General features: G+C 34.6%; 1 protein-coding gene across 27 annotated transcripts in view; it reads right to left on the reverse strand.

Annotated features, from left to right (window-relative positions):
• The window catches only part of ADAM22 (ADAM metallopeptidase domain 22), a 277,808-nt gene that overhangs the window by 31,392 nt on the left and 224,288 nt on the right, over positions 1-22,128 (reverse strand). For 23 of the 27 annotated variants that reach the window (XM_063667635.1, XM_054493743.2, XM_054493739.2 and 20 more), the window contains 6 exons: positions 21,817-21,922; positions 19,142-19,261; positions 11,968-12,136; positions 9,250-9,364; positions 6,947-7,037; positions 3,626-3,643 (listed from right to left, as the gene is read on the reverse strand). In XM_063667635.1, coding sequence (XP_063523705.1) covers positions 3,626-3,643; positions 6,947-7,037; positions 9,250-9,364; positions 11,968-12,136; positions 19,142-19,261; positions 21,817-21,922 — 619 coding nt within the window. The remainder of the gene's footprint in view (positions 1-3,625; positions 3,644-6,946; positions 7,038-9,249; positions 9,365-11,967; positions 12,137-19,141; positions 19,262-21,816; positions 21,923-22,128) is intronic. The other 4 variants (XM_054493744.2, XM_063667644.1, XM_063667645.1 and 1 more) reach the window with 1 other exon arrangement.

Genomic DNA, 22,128 nt, shown 5'->3' on the forward strand with positions numbered 1-22,128 from the left:
GGCAAATGGTACTGTTATGAGAGAAGTCTAATCTTTCCTAAAAGCATCAATTGAATTATATTTATCTTAATAATTCTTATGCATACTTAAAATGTTGGAGGAAAAACCATTTAACCAACTCTTAACTTTAGTGCTGAAGGAGGCATTTCTCCAATGCTTGGTTGGCATCTGGGCTGTCTCTTTTTAAATTGTTACTTTACTGTTTTAATAAATACTGTATAATGTGTACCAAGTAACATTGACAGATGCAGGAATATCACCGAAATAATAATAATAATATAAAAACAAACTAAGAAAGGTTTGGAAAAAAGATGAGAAGTTCACAAGTAGAAAATAAAGTGGCTAAAACAGGTGAGAGAGAAAAGAAATGGGGAAGGGGAGGGCATTCTGCTTAAAGTGAAACCATAGATCAAAAAGATATAATCTAATTATTTTTTATATTTCTCATCAATCTTAACGGTGTGTGTTCATCTCAGACAAAGGAAGAGAATAAGATTTCAGCTAAATATTAATGTTTTATGTATCTAAGTTCAGTTAATGTTTCTTATTCTATTGCTATTTGCAAACTTACCCTAAAAACTAAAATCCACTTATAATTCTCATTACAAGTCATATAGCTTCTAAGTCCTAAAGCAATTGTGCTATAATATAAACAATAATATCAACTGAAAAAATTGGGGAAGTTTTCTTTCCTGAATATTTTAAATGAAAGGATAAATATAACCATCATTCTAATTACCTAATGTCTAAGGCTATGGCTCCTTTGTTCCACAATTCTGCCCATCGTAAGACACTGGCAGATTTAAAGTGATGCTGCACATATGTGGAGTTCTGCCTTCACTATGCCCCAGAATGGAGCTTCCAGTTTCTTTCTATTACGAAGTTTGCGAACAAAAAGAAAAAAAAATGGGTCTGCTTCACATCTTTTTGTCAAACTTGCAAGAAAACATAGAATATAATCCTTCTCTATACTGAGACCCTTGAGGACTCATTCTCAGGAGAGAAAATTTATCTGGTTATCAAATTCAGTCACAGAATTACTTGCCTGTCCTCTCCAGGAATTGGAAAGTTATGCCCAGTTTGGTACTTCTGAGCCATTACAACAGTATTTAGAATCTGATAACAGGCTATTATACTTATTATGTCTTGCATTTAGTGTCAAAGCAAAAGTTTACATTCACCGACATTTCCACCACCTCAACCAGTATGTGTGAGCCTCACTCATGTCAATGAATGCTGCCTTCCTCTTTAAGAACAACTACATTCACCTCTTTCATTCAAAGATCAGAGAAATACAGTCTTCCAAGACCACATGCTAATAACTTCCCGTCACCATAATGCTTTACAGATTACAAAGAACCTTACTTGATTTCAGAGTTGAGGAAAGTTAGATTTTCCAATACCACATACTAGTAGATTTCTGATTCCTTGTGGACTGGTCTCCCTACCATGGAACCTCAAAGAAAAATCTAATTTAAAATCAATAACAACTCAAAATCCTTAATTTTACTTCCTGGTATATTTTGGAATTGGGAAGATCTTTACTTGAATGTCTATAGATATTTTTATAAGATTGAATATTTTTTAATGCATGCTTTGGTCTGTTGGCCTTACCACTTTATCTATAATCACTAACATATATTCTCAAAAAGGAAAATCATTTAGAAAACACTTATACATTCACAACTTCCTGATCTAAAGGATATTCTTTGCCATTTCTCCACTTTGAGACCTACTGTACAAACCTAATATTCATTAGTTATGGGCAAGGACAAAAAAAAGGTTGTGTTGACATATATCAAAATATATAAAATAAATATCCACTGAAGATGTGACAACTCTCAAAATATGATGGACTAGATTCCAAAAGAGTAGCCAGATCAATGAAATGATGACTCAGTAACACCAGGAGACATGAAATTATATCAGGCACATAAAAGAGATTCTTCATGTGAAAATGTTCTTAACTATATCTCTCTATATATTGAGTTAGTTAGAACAAGAAATTTGTGCATACTTTTCAATATTAATCATTTTTCTAAAGTGTGGGCAATTCCCTTATTCTGGATAGAATCCCTAATGAGAACACATCTTAGAGCACTGTGCTAGCTTTGCTTATGTTGCCTATGAGACATTTCACTTTCATTTTCATATATTCAGCAATATTAAATTACATTATAGCCTTAGTTCCTGTGGAAATGAAGCTGAATCATTAAAAGCTGAAACTTTCTAATCTTATTTGCCTAATTCTATTTTCCACTAAAGAAACTCACCAAACTTAGATTTCTAATATGATCAATCAACCTCTACCCAACAGAAAGCCTAAACGGCGGCTCCTACTTTACTCAAGCGCTTTTGGACACAAGAGTTTAAAACACGTCATGAAGAAACCTGGTTGTTCTTAAATTGTAATTTTGTCCCAGTTTTACTTTTTCCATTAATGATGAGTTAGTCACTCTAGGGAAAGGTCAATATTTTCTGTTGTCTACACAAACTGACCAGGATTTCAAATGGTAACCCATGGGCACCATATATTTATACAGATTCTACAGATACTTATGGTTAAAGCCTTATGGGAATTTTAATTCATTTAAAAAAGAGTAAAGTTTAAATTTTTGATTTGTGAAAAAAATGAAAGTTGTGATGGAGCATGACAAATTACCACATTTATACACCTTATTCATAACCTGTCACAAGCATGGAACTCAACAATGGAAAAGCTTAAGTAAATAGGAATCTGCATAAATACCATGAGTATAGAACTAAATACCATTATCATGTGTAAGACCTGGTCTAGGTTATCAGTTTCCACGATAATATTTTAATATTTTTTATCAATAACTAAGAGCACTAGTAACTTTTTAAGTGGGAAAAGTGAAGAGTGCATTCCAATATTATGTGCTAATTTAGATTCAGATAAAATAGGCAATTGTTATAGAACAACACAAACGTTTTGTATCTCTTTTTATGCTGGTTAAACATAGATTTTTACGGTTATGCTATACAGGGTGTCCGACTTTTTCAAGAATATAGGCATTTTTATTATTCCAACTATGCAAATTCTTTCTTTAAATGTGCAGTTACCTAATCAATACAAAAAAATTCCTTATGCAGAGATAAACAGGCTCATGAAATGCTAGAACATTCCCAACAGCAACACTGCCCAAATAAACTTTGTCATTTATGAATGGATATTATTAATATAAAAACAGTAATAAATAAATTCCCTCAGAAAGTATTAGGCAATAAGAATGTTACAAACATGAAGAAAAGCAAATATTAATGTAAACAAATGGGACACCTTAACATAGAGGAAGTTTGTTTTAGATGGAAAAAATCAATTTCTATATATATTACTATTAAAAAATAAGCAAGACTCTCCACTAACTGTAGTATCGTTGGATAAAAGACCCATTAAAATTAAATGACAGACCTATTTTAAATTACTATATTTCACGGCACCATCATTAAAATTACCTCAAGATAATGAAAAATCAAGATTAGTGTATGATCATTATAGCATACAAACAAAGTGAACTTAATTATAATTGCATGTATGAATTCCAACAATGCTAATACGAGTCAAACCTCTCAGTTTTATGTTCACATTATTTGTATTACATACCTCTGTTCTCGATAGTTTCTTTTCATGGACAAGAAGAGAAAGAGGGAGAAACATAAGAGTTAGTTACCTCTGGAAGGACATCAAGAGGGAGCTCTAAACATAAAAGCTCTAACTTTCATTGAAAAGTCTTCACTAGAGGATTCTGAATTACAGAATTAAAATGGGAATGCACACACAAAAATGTCACCTCATCATCATCAGGAGAAGCAACAAAGAGCCAGTGACAATATTGTCAAACAACTGTCCATTTTTAAAAACATAAATATGCTGCAGTCATTAAAGAGTAACTGTTTTCTCAACATCAATCACTGCTCTAAAGTAAATCTTATTTTAAATACGGGTCTTCAAACACACATTAACTTAAATAATGAAATTAATGAATCAAGTTACGTAAATAACTGTATTTTTACAGAAATAAAATTATAATTCATTCCTAATGGAATATAAACACCAAACTATAGTTATTCCTAAGAATTTCAAATAGGGGACTATAAATGAATACCAGAACATTTTATTTCATTAGGTATGATAAAAAGGAGTGAGACAATTCATGACTGTTAAGGATCTCCTAAGTGATTACTACTTACTCGCCGAAGCTTCACATTGGAAATACTTGTTCAATGTTTAGTCTCTGTGTTTATTTAACCATAAGCTAAAATCAACTTAAATGAGTTTCCAACTAAGTGGATCTTATTTAAAAATTGCTCTAAAGTGTGTGGTAGTACAGTACCAGTGACTTTTCAAGAGTTCACTGCTAACTTTCTATCTTGACATAATTGAGTGTTAATATTTTGGAGACACGTTAGAAAGGTCATGCAGCTGAGTAGTTTTGGGCTGCTTACTCTAAGATCAAGGATAATGTTTTCACATGGATTTCATTTGTACATCTTTACTTGCCAGTCTATTTCATCCACATTATACATATCACGTTTGATAACGGGCACATGATGGCAAAGGTGCCAATTCGTTATTATTTTTCATTCTGGAAACTATCAGATGTGGGAAAAATAAGTCTGGTATTTTTCTATTCAACATGTTTTACTTTTTATTCCTTCAGTCTGATTTCCTGAGCCATACGGTTCCAAATAAGCATTCTACTTTTTTTTTTTTTTTTTAATTCCTGCTATTCTCCACCCCAAGGCTTGGAGAAGGGGTAGAAAGTTTAACTGGACAAACTAATGAGAAAATGAGTTCTCAGGTTCTAAACGTGGTTTTAAATTTCAAATAGAATAAGTAAAACATCATATTCATGAATTTAATTCCTCTATTAAAATATCTACATTCCCACTATATTCCTAAACATATTCTGAATAATTTTAGAAACATTAAAACTTTAGCTATTTGGACTAATTATTTATAAAGAAGATACTGTAGTATGTACAAGGTTTGTCTTTTTCCTTAAGCTAAAATCAACTTATATGAGTTTCCAACTAAGTGGATCTTATTAAAGTTGCAAAGTGCATATATTCAGGAATGAACAAATCTCAAAAGAATGCCATAAAAATAAGAAGTCACATGCAGAAAAAAAGTGATTTTCATTCTAATCAATAAAGGCAAATAGACACACAATTTAATAAGTAATATGAGTGTTTAGGTTTCTAAAAGGTAGGTTTTTCCAAGATTGTAAAAATGAAATATCCACTTCCATCACTAGGTGGCAGAAAATCACACACTCCAGAACGAACAATTTTTTCTTTCCATTTTCACATAGCCAAATGAAACAACTGAGCTACTTCAAAACAATAATGCTTGTGATGACAATTACTACTTAAATTGTGCATCAAGTTGGAGAAATGGTACGATTCCAACACAGAGCTAATTTGCTTCTGGTGTGAGGAGAAATCAAATGACAAAAAGAAAAGCCTTCCTATCAGATATATGATTTTATAACTCCAACTGTTATGCTGAGGTGAAATATACCCAGTAACCTGCACACCAAAGAGGCCCATAGGTTTTAAGCATCTGCTATGAACTTATTACTATCACCTAACATGGTCTTAAACCAACTGTGCCAAAGATAACACCTTTATAAGTGTATATGGCAATTGCTTGTGAGGTCAAAATTATGAAAGAGTTTATTTAGCTGAAAAGGGAGAGCAATTAGTTTACTGCTAGGATATGTTTTGTATGCTACAAGCATTAATAATACAAGAATTTGTGGAAGACTACATGGTACAGGGCTAGGTGCTCATTTAATCAGGGAAAAGCTTACTACTATGCTGTACTCTCCTTCACCATGTTTTGCCAAACTGTACTATGCTCTCTGCACTACTTGTTAATATATAGTCTTCCACAAATGCCTGTATTATTAATGCTTGTAGCATACAAAGCTTATCCTGCCAGTAAACTAACTGCTCTCCCTTTTTATACAAAGAAACTCTTTCATGGTTTTGACTTCACAAGCAATTACCATGTACACTACAAAGGTGTTTCCTTTGGTGCAATTGGTTTAAGACCATGTTAAGTGATAATAACAATAGCAAACAATTACATAGTGCTTACTGTGGGCCAGGTGCTACTTTGAGTGTTTGACATGTATTAACTCATGGAACAAAGGCGAGTCCATTAAAAGTCATGGGGTAAAAGTCTAAAATTTTGATTCTAATTCCCAAAACTTTGAGTTACCTAAGTTTGATCCATGAGGAAAAATGTGCTATGAAATGAGGTAATGCCCAGAATGCCTAGCACAAGCTGCAGGCCTTCCAAATGGAGAAAAACCCCAGGCCTGTGGACCAGAACATCATCATCAAAGATCAGCAGAATATGATTTTAAGTTGAGATATTAAAGAAAATTTAAGGTTTACTATATTTAAGTTTTAACTTATCAAACTTAAATTAGTTATTTGAATACAAAGAAATTTTTCGCATCATAAGATTAACGCACTTAAAAAGGAAATTGAATACTCTGGTTTCTTTTCAGATTATATAAATCATAAAAATAAAATTGAACACATTAAATAGATAAATAAGTTTACAATGTTTGAAGGCATTTACTGAGCAAAATGTTTAAGGCTATCAATTCTCTTCAAAAGTTACAACTTGCAAGTTTTTACAAATTTAGACTGGTTTCAATTCACTTCAAGGATTTTAAAATAATACTCAGTCCTTTTACAATAGAAGGAAGTTGTCTCGAAATCTAAAAAATGATGTTATTATCACTTCTCGCCACGCCAATAATAAGCATTGACTGGCTGCTGAGCCAAGCTGATTTTCATCGCAAGTATATTCAACCAATGATACAAAACTTTCTAGATGTTTTCATGTAATCAAAATGTTTAGAAGTATATTTCGATAGTAACAAGACTGAGACATTTCACTTACTTATAACCCCACGCAGTTATTCCTAATATGAGGGCCAGCACTAAAATGGTGCCAGCAATTATGCCTATTATGATATTGGTGCCAGCAACACCTGAGAGGAAAAAAAAGAAAGAAAGATCAGTGGTATAAAATCCTTTCAGAAACTTTATTGTTCGGTTTTGTAATCATCACACTAACAACACTGTTTGTTTTCAAAAATGAGTATTTTTCAAAGGAAAGAAAAAATCAACCATAATTCAGCAATCCACATCAGTTGTTTTAAAAATAGTGTTTGGTGTATGTCCTTTTTAATTCTTGTCCAAGTGCATTTTGCACAGTTGTATTTTCCAGAAAACATGATGTCATTAAACTAAAAGAGGGAAGAGTAATGAAATTTAGGGAGGAACTTGTAGAAAATCTGTGTTCCTTTTGATCCTTACCTCGTTCTCAGAAATTCTAGAAATGTTATTGTGCATATCACTCCATTTTGACAACTAATGCAAGGTACTATATTGCTCTCGGTTTTGTGTGTGTGTTATATTTTGTCTCTCTCAAAGTGAATACAAGCTTCTTAAGGGAGAAAACATGTCCACAGACTTCTGTGATTACTGCCCAGGTGATGTAGGTGATAAAAACAACTGGGCTTGTAATTCCGCATCAGGGCAATGACGGCTGTGGCATTCTAGAGAAGAAAACCCCAGAGGAAAAAGAGTCGAGAGAGCTGGAGGATTGGAGCTGATGTGGCAGGAGAGGGAGGCAGCACGACACTGGCAGAGAGACAGGCAGGCAGAATCCAGGGTGGGGTTGAAGCTCAGAACACAGTGATGGCATTGTTGTGCCAGTATCCATTGTCAGGCAGGCTGAGATATAATCTTTAAGGGGATCATCACAGCAGAATGGCACCATGAGTCAAAGGCTTGGTCAATAAGCTCAAATGAGGGCTCAAAGGCAGAAAAGGCCGATCTGAATGAGGCCTGGCTCTGACACCAGAGGGCCTTTTTTGCCAATAATGATTTATGTCACATGGTTAACTGCAGAGCTTTCATCCAGAGCAGCTTAGATCCATCTTTGCCTGCTCCACTCCTGAGGCATCCTTTTACACATTAGAGGTCAGGAGTCATGGGCTACTTGAGAAGATTTCAATTCTCCATGATAGTAGTGGCAGTCTCTCTCTCTGGGAGCCCTCAGAATTCATGTCAGACAGCAAAGCTAGGTCATCTGAGCAGACTAGTGGACTCCAACCTGCCAGGTTCTCTGTGGGATGCACAGATGAAGATGCCAGAGGATTCCTTGGGTCACTAGGATTTTCTTACTCCAAGACCTAGCCTGTCTGCTCTCCCTTCCTTTTTTTCCAGGGACTTAAGAGGGATCAATAAACTTAGATGTTAGTCTTATTTATTTCTAAGTAATGGTACGGCTTTTGACACGTCATTTAAATCCATGTACCTAAATATTATTGTCTTTGAATTAATTACTGGAACAAGCTCCACGCTACCATTGCTAAGACTGGGGACTCTAAAATCTTAATCATCCTATGATTTTCTTTATAAAAGTCATATTAGCTAAAACTGTTTACCCTTTCTGGATTATTAGAATGAACATATTCCTTTTTTCTCATCCTTTGAAAGTGAATGAACTTCAGGATTTGAGCATTATCTTGTATAAAAGAATACTCAATAATGAATTGATGAAACATTTTAAAGGGGGACATTTGCCTCTAGTGTATGAGTTCTTTCAACTATCTGCATTTTATTTCTATACCCCAACTTGGGCCACCCTAGCTTTTAGGACTGCACCTGTTATTTCTTATCCATGTTCTTAAAGCCCCTCCAGGAACCTTGGCCAGGATTACTACCTGTAGCCAGTTCAGGCTACAGAACTGGGGTTGAACAACAATGAGATTCTATAATAAAGAATATTAAAATATTTTAAAACCAATTCTTTCAGTGTTTCTTCTTAATTCTTCAGTTCAAAAATATAAAATTCTTCCTCTAAACGCACACAGTTAAGAGTTATGACTACTTTCTTCATTTGAAAGAAATGTTAGGGTTTATTGACAGCCTCAGACAAGTATACTTGAAAAATCTCAGAATGAAGTAGGACAAGATAAGCCTAAATCAAGTAGACTAAGTTATACATAATATTATATATCATTACAATTTAATGGACATAATCAGTTTCATAAAGTGGACCCCAGTTGTATAATTCATTATTATGAGAATATATTTCTGATTATCATAAAAATAACTCAAATAAAACTATTCAGAGAGCAGTTTTCTCTTTGTGTATAAAGACTACATAATGTTACCAAATTAAGTACTTACCATTGCCAGACAGAGTGATACCAGTCTTTGCATCATCATTGTGAGGGAAGTAAGTGTTGCAGTCAGAACCTATCCAGTGTCTGTTACACACACACTTCAGCTCATTACTGCAAACCTGAAATCCAAAATCAAGCTAGAGTAAATGTCAACTCTCTGGTACAGAAGAACGAAAAATAAACACTAATTTCTTATTATTATATGCTTAGAATTTGGTAATTCCAAAAAATTATTAGTATGTTCTTCCTAATACTAATTACATTATTTCTCCCTCCAGTACCTCAAGCAAATGTTTCCTAGAGACCAACAACTGACCCAAAGGGAACGATGAATTTTAACAGAGAAATTGATCTACATCTAAAAAAAAAAAAACAAAGAAATTATTGTTTTGACTTTCATTAACTTAAATTTTATGAGGAAGATTTAAAAAGCTAAGCAGAAATATAATCATCTGTCAATTATCTAACACAAAGGTTTCTTTCCTTCCATAGTAAGGGTCTTTATGCAAAAATGTTATTCATTTTTTAGGAAGCAAAATGAAATAAAAGTCTGATGAAGAGGGGAGACCTGATGTTTTGCAGTGGGCTGAGAAGAAAGTTCCACAAGGCTACACAGCCTTGGCACTTCAACCCATGCTGTAGTACTAACTATGTCAGGGTTAGGGGAACTAAGAAATCCCACGAATAGAGTATAGAAAAAAGATTCACATAAAATTGACACAATTTTTTTATATTATAGGAAAATAATCTCTCTTTATTTGTCCACTCAGGAAACAGAATATACACCTAAATCTAATTCAAAACAACCTTGAATAGAAAAGCAGGAGAGAGTTAAGTTAGGATGAAGATCAGCAAAGTTCCTCCTGAGACAGGTTTTTACTACAGTGGTTTCTGTCTTGTCTGATCTAATTTTCAGGAACACAACATATATCCACATCTAAATGTAACTATAACACAGAGTCTATCAGAGCTACAGACTAACAAATATGCAGAACAAAAAAGGTTTAGGCTTAAAATCAAAAGGCCTGGATTTGATTCACCATATCACTCCTGTCTTACTAAGGGACCTTAATCAGGTCACCTGGCTTCTTCAAGCATCAGTTGCTATATCATATGTCAGGTATCAGTGATATAGTGACAAGAACAGACAATGATGCCCAGTGTACAGTAATCATAATAAATAGCATAGCTTACATTTATTGAACACTTACCACATCCCAGTCTTATTTTAAGTGTTTTACAAGTTAACTCCTTCTTCGCACAATTCTTTAAAGTGGGCATTATTATTATCTCCATTTTACAGAGGAAGAAATTGAGTCACAAAGGCCAAGAAATTTGCCCAATGTTACCCAGCTAATAAAAAGCAGAGTTGGGATTCAAACCCAGGCTATATGATTGCAAGCCCACACTCTTAACTACATAATATATAGTACAAAAAGAATATTTACTTGTATTAATTTTTCATCACAAATACAGAGTTGCTGTAAGTTAAAATTACCCCAAATATAATTATGCATAATTGTTGTGAATACATAATTATATTATGCATAATTGTTGTAAATTATCTGGATGCTGATTTGCCATCTGATTTATTTGCATTGATTATTCTTTTACTAATTAAACAAATGTTTACTAAGAACAACTATGTTTGGTCTCGTGTTTTGTTTCAGAATCTTAAGATGGATAAGATATGCTTATTCATTAGCATAGATGATCAAGAAAAATTCCATTATTCTTTTCCTCTGATCCCCTAAATCCTCTTAGATTAAGAAAAGAAGAGTTAGAAGACTCCTTCATAGGAGCAGAGCTACTTAGTACATGTCTGCTCTACTCTTATATGCCATGAGAATTCCTATGCTTTGGCAAGAAGTAACAATTAGTTACTTCCCTAAATAAATTCTTGGAATATCCCTGAGGACAAGCATGGAAAGACCAGGAATGAAGGCTTACAATTCCAAAACAGGGATCCTTTATCTTAACTGGATAACACAACAGTTCAAGCAAAGAATCTGGAACAAAAATAAAAAGAATGCCATAGCACATGCTGAAAGAAATAGAACAAACTCTTTTTTGGTGGTATAGGAATTCCTAATTGAAACTGACAAAACTTTATCCCTAGTAGAGGATGAATATTTAACCTGTAAACTTACCTGTACAGGATACACATTATCTGATATATAACTGAAATAATAGAATTAAAAGTCTTTCAAATGCCATTTTTTTTCTACTCACCTGTAAGAAACGTTTCCCTAAGTTATTCTGTTTTTATTTCTAGGACTTATCCTCAGCTTGTACACACTGGTGTGGCTACAGCAGTTAATAGTCTGTTCAGATTTGTCAGTGCCCAGACCACATCATTTTTAAATACTGTGGCCATCACATCCAATTTTTATTCTCTTTCTTAAAATCCCATTATAGTTTGTTAAAATGTATCTCCTAGTTCACTTGTAAAAAGTTGGCATTATATGAGATCATAGTAACATAGAAAAGAAGGATGGAAGAATTTGGTTAGAAAGATTATTCATTTCCTTATTCCCAGGCTTTCTCAAATTATACAACAGATATATTCAAATAACTATAATTGAATTAGTATTTATACACCAACTAGAAATATGAAAAATCATGTTTTTCCATAATTAAGAAAAATAAATAGTTTAGGGTCCTATCTATTTCTGTGATATAAAAGAAATAAATAGATCCTGACAAGGTACTGGATACTTACTCCATTTCCTGAGCAAATAGTGCCTTCTTTACTGCTCAAGCAAGTACTAAAGTTGAAAGAAGCCACAGGAAGACACCTGTGTTCTAAGCACATCATTTGGGGACCACAAGGTGTCCCATCTTCCACATAGCCAAGATCTACATCTTCTTCAAGCTTAACATGCCCACCACTAAAAACAAATTGAGAGCAAAAAATGAGTCTATTAATTCACCTTCATTCTGAAAACATGCTCAAAGACTTAAAAGCAGGCAATATTGCTTCCTCTATTCTATTTATTACTTATTAAAGACCAGTAGCACGAGCCAATTCAATCTCTGAGAAAGCCATTGAATCTTTTGATCTAATTCCTTTTGGAGAAATTGATATAGTTTAGGATTTAAACATAATTATTATAACTGGGGCCTGAATTGAAACAGGTTTATCATTTCACCTGGGCTACCAAGCAAAAGGTAAGTAAGGCAATATTACTAGTATATAATTTGATAAGTTGGTTGACCCAAAAAGATCGTATATGTACCAATTACATTTGAGAATGACTAAACTATTGTACATCACTATTCAATATAGCAAACTTGCATATATTATTTAGAAATGTTTTTAAAACCTCGGTAAAAATTGAAAATGTATATTCACAATTTATTCATATGGGGCCATGTCAATGCTACTATAAAAGTCTCCATTTTTTAAATTTTTATTTTATGTTCAGGAGTACATGTGCAGGATTGTAATATAGGTAAACTCATGTCATGAGGGTTTGTTGTGCAGAATATTTCATCATCCAGCTACTAAGCCTAGTACTCAATAGTTATTTTTTCTCATCCACTCCCTCCTCCTCATCACATCCCTCAACCTAGGTCCCAGTGTCTGTTGCTCCCTTCTTTGTGTCCATGTGTTCTCATCATTTAGCTCCCACTTATAAGTGAGAACATGTGGTATTTGGTTTTCTGTTCCTGTGTTAGTTTACTAAGGATGATGGCCTCCAGCTCCATCCATGTCCCTGTGAAGGACATGATCTTGTTCTTTTTTATGGCTGCATAGTATTCCATGGTGTGTGTATATGTGTGTGTGTGTGTGTGTGTGTGTGTGTGTGTGTGTATTCCACATTTTCTTTATCCAGTCTGCCATTAATGGGCATTTAGGTTGATTCCATGTCTTTGAGATTGTGAACAGTGCTGCAATGAACATACGTGTGCCTGTGTCTTTATGGTAGAATGATTTATATTCCTTTGGGTTTATACCCAGTAATAGGATTGCTGGGTCGAATAGTATTTGTTTTTAGGTCTTTGAAGAATCACCACACTGCCTTCCAGAATGGTTAAACTAATTTACACTCCCACCAAAAGTGTGTAAATGTTCCTCTTTGTCTGTGACCTTGCCAGCATGTTATTTTTTGACGTTTTAATAATAACCATTCTGACTGGTGTGAGATGGTATCTTATGGTGGTTTTTATTTGAATTTGTCTAATGATCAGTGATATCGATCTTTTTTCATATGCTCTTTGACCAAATGGATGTCTTCTTTTGAAAAGTGTCTGTTCATGTCCTTTGCCCACTTCTTAATGGGGTTGTTTTTTCTTGTAAATTTAAGTTCCTTATAGATGCTGGATATTAGACCTTTGTCAAACGTATAGTTTACAAAAGAATTTTCCCATTCTGTAGGTTGTCTGTTTACTCTGTTGATAGGTACTTTTGCTGTGCAGAAGCACTTTAGTTTAATTAGATTCCATTTGTCAATTTTTGCTTGTTATGATTGCTCCTGGTGTCTTCATAATGAAATCTTTGACTATTCTTATGTCCAAAACAGTATTGCCTAAGTTGTCTTCCAGGGTTTTTATACTTTTGAGTTTTATATTTAAGTCTTCAATCTATCTTGAGTTGATTTTTGTATATGGTGTAAGAAAGGGGTCCAGTTTCAATCCTTTGCATATGGCTAGCCAGTTATCCCAGCACCATTTATTGAATAGGGAGTCTTTTCCCCATTACTTGTTTTTTTTTTTCCCCAAATATGTTGAGTTTATTTGGGAATTAGAAATGAAGTGTTTTTTTTGGGGGGGAGGGGGTTGGTTTTTTATTATTATTATTCTTATACTTTAAGTTCTAGAGTACATGTGCACAATGTGCAGGTTTGTTACATATGTATATATGCACCATGTTGGTGTGCTGCACCCAGTAACTTGTCATTTACATTAGGTATATCTCCTAATGCTATCCCTCCCCCTTCCCCCTGCCCCATGACAGGCCCTGGTGTGTGATGTTCCCCTTCCTGTGTCCACGTGTTCTCATTGTACAATTCCCACCTATGAGTGAGAACACATGGTGTTTGGTTTTTGTCCTTGTGATAGTTTGCTGAGAATGATGATTTCCAGCTTCATCCATGTCCCTACAAAGGACATGAACTCATCATTTTTTATGGCTGCATAGTATTCCATGGTGTATATGTGCCACATTTTCTTAATCCAGTCTATCAGGGGTTGGTTCCAAGTCTTTGCTATTGTGAATAGTGCCGCAGTAAACATACATGCGCATGTGTCTTTATAGCAGCATGATTTATAATCCTTTGGGTATACACCCAGTACCCCATTACTTGTTTTTGTCAGCTTCATCGAAGATCAGATGGTTGCAGGTGTGTAACTTTATTTCTGGGATCTCTATTCTGTTCCATTGGTCTATGTCTCTGTTTTTGTACCAGTACCATGATGTTTTGGTTACTGTAGCCCTGTACTATAGTTTGAAGTTGAGCAACGTGATACCTCCAGCTTTTTAGTTCCCTGTGAATTTTAACAGTTTTTTCTAGTTCTGTGAAGAATGTCATCGATAGTTTGATAGCAATAGCATTTAATCTGTAAATTGCTTTGGCAGTATGGCCATTTGAATAATATTGATTCTTCTGATTCACAACCATGGAATGTTTTTCCTTTTGTTTGTGGCATCTCTGATTTCTTTGAGCAGTATTTTGTAATTCCCATTGCAGAGATTTTTTACCTCCCTGACTAGCTGTATTCCTGGGTACTTTATTATTTTTATGGCAATTGTGAATGGAATTGCATTCCTGATTTGACCCTCAGCTTGGCTACTGTTGGTACGTGAGAATGCTAGTGATTTTTGTATGCTGATTTTGTATCCTAAAACTTTGATGAAGTTGTTTATCAGCTGAAAGAGCTTTTAGGTCGAGACTATGGGGTTTTCTAGATATAGAATCATGTCATCAGCAAAGAGCAATAGTTTGACTTCCTATCTTCCTATTTGGATTTCCCTTATTTTTTACTCTTGCCTAATTGCTCTGGCCAGGACTTCCAATACTATGTCGAATAGGAGTGGTGAGAGAGGACATCTTTGTCCTGTGTAAGTTTTCAAGGAGAATGCTTCCAGCTTTTGCCTATTCAGTATGATATTGGCTGTGGGTTTGTCATAGATGGCTCTTATTTTGAGGTATGTTCCTTTAATACCTAGTTTATTGAGAGTTTTTAACATGAAAGGATGTTGGATTTTATCAAAACCCTTTTTTGCATCTATTGAGATAATCATGTGGTTTTTCTCTTTAGTTCTGTTTATGTGATAAATCACATTTACTAATTTGCATATGTTGAACCAAACTTGGAACCTGGGAACAAAGCCTACCTGATTATGGTGGATATGATTTTTGATGTGCTACTCAATTTGGTTTGCAAGTATTTTGTTGAGGATTTTTGAATCAATGTTCATCAAGGATATTGGGCTGAAATTTTCTTTTTTTGTAGAGTCTCTGCCATGTTTTCGTATGAGGATGATACTGGCCTCATAGAATGAAATAAGGAGGAGTCGCTCCTCCTCAATTTTTTTGAATAGTTTCCGTAGGAATGGTGCCAGCTCTTCTTCGTACATCTGGTAGAATTCAGCTGTGAATCTGTCTGGTCCTGGCCTTTTTTTTTGGTTGGTAGGCTATTTATTACTGGTTCAATTTTGGAGCTTGTTATTGGTCTGTTCAGGAAATCAATTTCTTCCTGGTTCAGTCTTGGGAACGTATACACATGTCCAGGCACTTACCCATCTCTTCTAGATTTTCTAGTTTGTGTGCCAGAGGTGTTCGTAGTAGTCTCTGATGATTGTTTGTAGTTCTGTGGGGTAAGTCGTAACATCGCCTTTGTCGTTTCTGATGTATTAATTTGGATCTTCTCTCTTTTCTTCTTTATTAGTCTATCTAGTGACCTATCATTAATTTTTTCAAAAAATAAACTCCTAGATTTGTTGATATTTTACCTGGCTTTTCATGTCTCAGTCTCTTTCAGGTCAGCTCTGATTTTGGTTATTTCTTGTCTTCTGCTAGCTTTGGGGTTGGTTTGTTCTTGCTTCTCTAGTTCTTTTAGTTGTGATGTTAGATTGTTAATTTGAGAGCTTTCTAACTTTTTGATGAGGGCATTTAGGGCTATAAATTGCCCTCTTAACACTGCCTTAGCTGTGTCCCAGAGATTCTTCAATTTTGTATCTTTTTTCTCATTAGTTTCAAAGAACTTCTTGATTTCTGCCTTAATTTCATTATTTACCTAAAAGTCATTTCAGGACCAGGTTGCTTAATTTCCACATAATTGCATGGTTTTGAAAAAAATTTTAAGTCTTGATTTCTATTTGTATTGTGCTGTGGTCCAAGAGTGGGTTTGGTATGATTTCAGTTCTCTAGCTAGCATTTGCTGAGGACTGTTTTATGTCCAATTGTGTGGTCAATTTTAGAGTATGGGCCATGTGATGATTAGAAGAATATATACTGTGTTGTTTTTAGGTGGAGAGTTCTGTAGAGGTCTATCTGATCCATTTGGTCCAATATTGACTTCAGGTCCTGAATATCTTTGTTAATTTTCTGCCTTGATGATCTATCTAATACTATCAGTGAAGTGTTGAGGTCTCCTACTGTTATCGTGAGGGAGTTTAAGTCTCTTTGTAGGTCTCTAAGAACTTGCTTGATGAAGCTGGGTGCTCCTGTGTTGGGTGCATATATATTTAGGGTAGTTAGCTCTTCTTGTTGAATTGAACCCTCTACCATTACATAATGCCCTTCTTTGTCTTTCTGTATCTTTGTTGGCTTAAAGTCTGTTTTGTCTGAAATTAGGATTGCAACCCTGCTTTTTTCTGATTTCCATTTGCTTGCTAGATTTTCCCACATCCTTTCATTTTGAGTCTATAGATGTCACTGCATATGAGATGGCTCTCTTGAAGACAGCATACCTTGGGGTCTTATTTTTCTCCAACTTGTCACTCTGGTGCCTTTTAAATGGGGTATTTAGGCCATTTACATTCAATCCCCATTCACTTCATTTATTTTTATCAAAATTATATATGCACATAGTTTAAAGAATCAACAGATAAATTGTTTTTAGACACAATAAAGCAGTTCTCTGCCTCTCTAGATATTCTTCCAGATACTCCTCCTAGGAGAAAACCATTTTCTACTCTTAATTCATTCTTTAGTTATTTATGAAGGTCTCCTGGAGTTTCTGGCCTGCTGTTGTCTGTGCTGACTGTCCACATGTGCCGGTTTCATAGCACTGTAAATCTTGACTTTTGCCTCACTATCAACTTGGGGATTGCCAGGTCTCTCTTTGTGGTATCTTGTTTCCTATATTCCCTGTCTTTCTCTTTCTTGGTTTACTTTGTTTTGGTGGAGTGCAGTTTCTAGTACTTTCCTGAGAAATTTGTAGCATAACTAAACATGTCTTTATTTTCTACCCTCACACTTGTATTTTGCCAGAGTACAAAATTCTAGTTTGGAAATAATTTTCTCTATTGTCTTGTGACTCCCAGGGCTCCTGTTGCCAAATCCTAAACCATTTTAATTCTTAAGTCTTTGATTTTTTTCTCCTCTCTGGAAACTTTCAGAATTCTTTGCTTTGTTCTAAGGCTCTAAAATTTCATAATGATATGTTTAGATGTACCTCTAATTCCACTCATTGTATTCAGCACTTGGTAAGCCTGCTAATATGGAAACTCAAGTCCTTTATTTCTAGACAATTCTCTTGAGTTACTCATTGAAAATTTCCTCCCTGCTGTTTCCTCTGTTATTATTGCTATCCTAATGTGTAAGATTTTCTCTATGTTCCATTTCTTTGCCTTTTTACCCTACTTTATGGAAGATAATTTCAACTACTAAATTTTTTCTTTCTGAATGTTCCCTGTTTAAAAAAACAGCACCCTATTTTCTTGTTTCATGATAGAAGTCTCTTATCTCTCATAAATAGTGATAAGCGGTTTTGTTTTTTCCCCTTCATTGTCTCATTATTTTTGTCTCTATTTTTTTCATGTTACAGACTTTTTTTCACATCTCTGATAACCTGCTCGTATTTGAGTTAGTAGACCAAATAGATGATTGGAAATTGGTACCATTGAGGTTGGACTACTTCCATACAACACTTATATAAATATTGCTTGCTGTCCTCCAGCTTAGAAACCTCCTCTTTTATTCTCTATAGAGTATAAAGCTCCAATCTTCCATGGGAGGGTGGGAAATCCCCAGTTTAGCTGAGTTGGGGAAGTAATCTGAGTATCTAACTGCTTTTTTAACAGCCTTTCATCTATTTTCTGTATTTCAGTCCCTTCCCTCCACTCCTTCCCTCCCTCTTCCTAAAGTAGATGATGCTGCCAATTTCTGAGCCTGTGGGGAAGTAAGAGTATATCTTGGATTGATTCTCAGTTTTCCTCATTACTGACTTAGGAATTCAGCTTTCTCAGCTTTGATAAGTCATGTGTCACACATCCATTTGCTTTATACATAACAAAATATTGTTGCTATTATCTCTTCTCTCTTTCTATGCCTCCCTGTGGATATATGAACTCTAAAAAAAGATCCATTTGGTATCATTTTAGTGGGATTTCATAAGGGAGCAAAAGTAGATGCATATATTTAATACACTGATTTACCTAGAAGTCCTCATTCATTTTCCAAACTCTGTAAGTTTGGAAACCAAACTCTATAAGATTTTACTGACCAATCTAAACCTACCTCTAGTAATCACATAATATTCTTCATTCAACTATTTTTTAATCTTCTTTTTATCTCTTCTCTGTTAGGATTTACTCAATCACCTCTATAGGCTAGATGATATTTCGACCTACTAACATGTACGTTAATTGAAAACGGAAGGAATCCTAAACTGCATTCCTGAGAAATAAGATGACTCAGATTCTTACAGAATGGTTAGATAATTACCTGCAGTTTAATGTTCTTCCTTGCTGCACAACTAAAGTAGATGTGATTTCACCATCAAGTTCTCCAAGCCTTGGGATATTGCCAATATTGGTACACAAAAGGTAACCACAAAGCACATCCCTGTATCAAAAGATTACCAATTACTTCTTTTCCCAAATATATAGCAAACCATTTACAGTTAGAATAATCTTCTCTCATTTTAGCATCTGGTTTTCATCAAGTATATTATCTACTCATATGCCAAGTAAAATAAAATAAGTCCAAATTAGTGTGCCACCTGCTCTAAAAAGTGTCTTCACTGAAACTCTTACTGATGTACCAAAATCTCAATTGTTTTCTAGCTTTTTCTTTACTGTCCATTAGTTCAAGTATTTAAAGAATCCATCAAATTGGCTTCTTTTATATTGAAATCTCTTTTCCCATAACACAATACTGGATATACTAATCTATTTCTTCTTCTTCTTCTTTTTTCTTTTTTCTTAGAGTCAGGGTCTTACTCTGTTGTCCAAGTTGGAGTGTAGTGGTGTGATCATGGCTCACTGCAGCCTCAAACTCCTGATTCAAGTGATCCTCCTGCCTCAGACTCCCAGGTAGTTGGGACTACAGGTGTATGCTACCAGACTCAACTAACTTTTACATTTTTCACAGAGACAGGGTCTCACTATGTTGCCCAGGCTGGCCTTGAATTCCTGACCCCAAGCAACCTCTCTCCTCACCCTCCCAAAGCACTGGGATTACAAGCATGAGATGCTGTGCCCAGCCAATTTTTTTTTTTAATTGGTAATTGAATGATATTTGGATGAGCATTCTTTTGGAATACAGATGTTTTTTCACCTGTTGCCCTAGAATTAAAGAAGAAATTATAGGCTGCATTTATTTTATAGATTGCCAACTACAAAGGCTCATTATCCTTTCTTCAATATATTTCACTACTTCCCCAACTATTACATATGATTCTACCTTAACTTACAAAATATCTTTACTGTTGTTAATACTATCTTACATATTATTTATATCCAACACATTTTAATTATTAGTAGAGATAACAATAAACATATTTTTAAAATATCTTGTGAAGAGTAATTAGTAAGTCAGCAAGATTATATACAAAAATATCAGACTTTACCACATGGAGAAAAAAGAAAAATTAGAACCTGTATTTTTCACCAACATAGAAAAGAATGTATTAATTTATTCTTTAAAAATGCTTTTTAAAATTATGTTATCATTTTACTGTATCTATCATAAACAAAAATGCTTTCTCAACAGAGAAGAGATATTCGTTCAAAACTTTTTTGAATGTCATTTATGTATGTGAACCTATGTAATCAGAATATATAAAGACAATTAGATATGATCTTTATTCACAAGAAAATTATACTCTAAATGAGAAGATAAATCACACACATAAACAACTTTTAAAACAAAATTACGGACAAATAAGTACAAAGGGCTGTGGAAGTTCAAAGAAGAGAGAGATAATTTATTTCTAGAGTAAATCAGAAAGAAATTTATATATAGAAAGTGTTTTCCAAGCTGGGCTTTAAAGAATAGGTATATTTTTGGCTGATGATGGGTATGAGTTAAAGGGGGCTTCTGGAGGATTATAGAGCATAAATGTAGGCATGGAGGTAGGGACATATTAGGAATGGTAAGGTTTGCTAGATTTGGAAGAATATAAATGAAATGACAAAAAGTGTAGGTTGGGCACAATTGTTGAATAGGTACAGTGCCAAGCTAAGGTTCCATTTAATTTGTTAACAAGACTATGACATTCAGCAAAGTGGTGAAGAGAGAGTTCTGAAATCATACTCTCCAAATTCTAATTCTGCTTATTATTACATCCCATATACATGACTTTGGGCAAATTAACTGTGTCTGAGTTTCCTCCTCCATAAAATGGGAGGACTGCCATAAAGATTAAATGGCATAGCTTATGTAAAGTGTGATACAGTGCTTAGCACACAGTGTTCACTCAATCAGTGCTGGGTACTGTTCTCACTATTAATTAGTCATGTGGAACCAGTGAACTTTCAACAAAGAATTGACAGTAAAAAAGATCCAAAAGATTATTCTGATAGTAGTACACTAGGGAATGCTGGCACAGAAAACTGTTAAAAGAATTTTGTAATAGTTGAAGGATTAATATAGGTCTTAGTTCAGGTAATGGCAATAGGAACGTAAGTGAATACATGAATTAAAGACAAATGGTGGCAAAACAAAGGGAAGAATGGATGTAATTTGGCATTTGGACAATGTGTAGAGGGAAGGATCACTTTAAGCCTTCTAGACAGAAGGACAGTGAAATATTGAGACCTTTGGCAAAAAGGGGGTGGTTTGGGAAAGTTAGAGCCAGTTAGTTCAATTCAATAGCACTCAGTGCATATTCTGGTGGCTTTAAGTTCTTTTGCCTTTGAGATGCTAAAGGTGTCTTCTAGGTAAGAAAATCCTGAGGTGGGGGCAAGTATGACCTGGGCCTTAGGAGAGAGGTGAGCGCACATGTCAAGATTTGGAAGCCCTCTGCATAGGTGATGCTGGAACACTGGGAAGAGATGAGGTTAAGGAGGCAAGAGCACACTTTGTGTGATGCAGAAAGCAGAAACTTCCTAGTCACTCAAAAAAGTACACTTGTAATTGACCAAGGGATGAATTCCGGGCTAACTTCTCCACCTCACCGTTTGTTGCACTGTATCCATGTGTCTTTGTCTTTCCCACAGTTACCCTTCTCCGTCCCTTCAATATTCAGTTTCTCATAGCAATATTTGTCTGATGCTGTCACCTCTAAGGCAGAAAAAAATTTTCTATCAGTGAAGGAAGTACCATTTGGCTGCTCAAAAGCTTTGCAGAAAAGAATAATTGTAATATAAGGACTCTTCATCACTACAGTGTTATCAATTCCAAAAATGTTACCAATGGTTCACAGTTTTACCACGGATCATATATATCCATGACTCAGATAGGTTTTCATTAAAGCTCATTTGAAATTT

This window comes from Pongo pygmaeus, chromosome 6 (assembly GCF_028885625.2).
Source record: "Pongo pygmaeus isolate AG05252 chromosome 6, NHGRI_mPonPyg2-v2.0_pri, whole genome shotgun sequence".
NCBI lineage: Eukaryota > Metazoa > Chordata > Mammalia > Primates > Hominidae > Pongo > Pongo pygmaeus.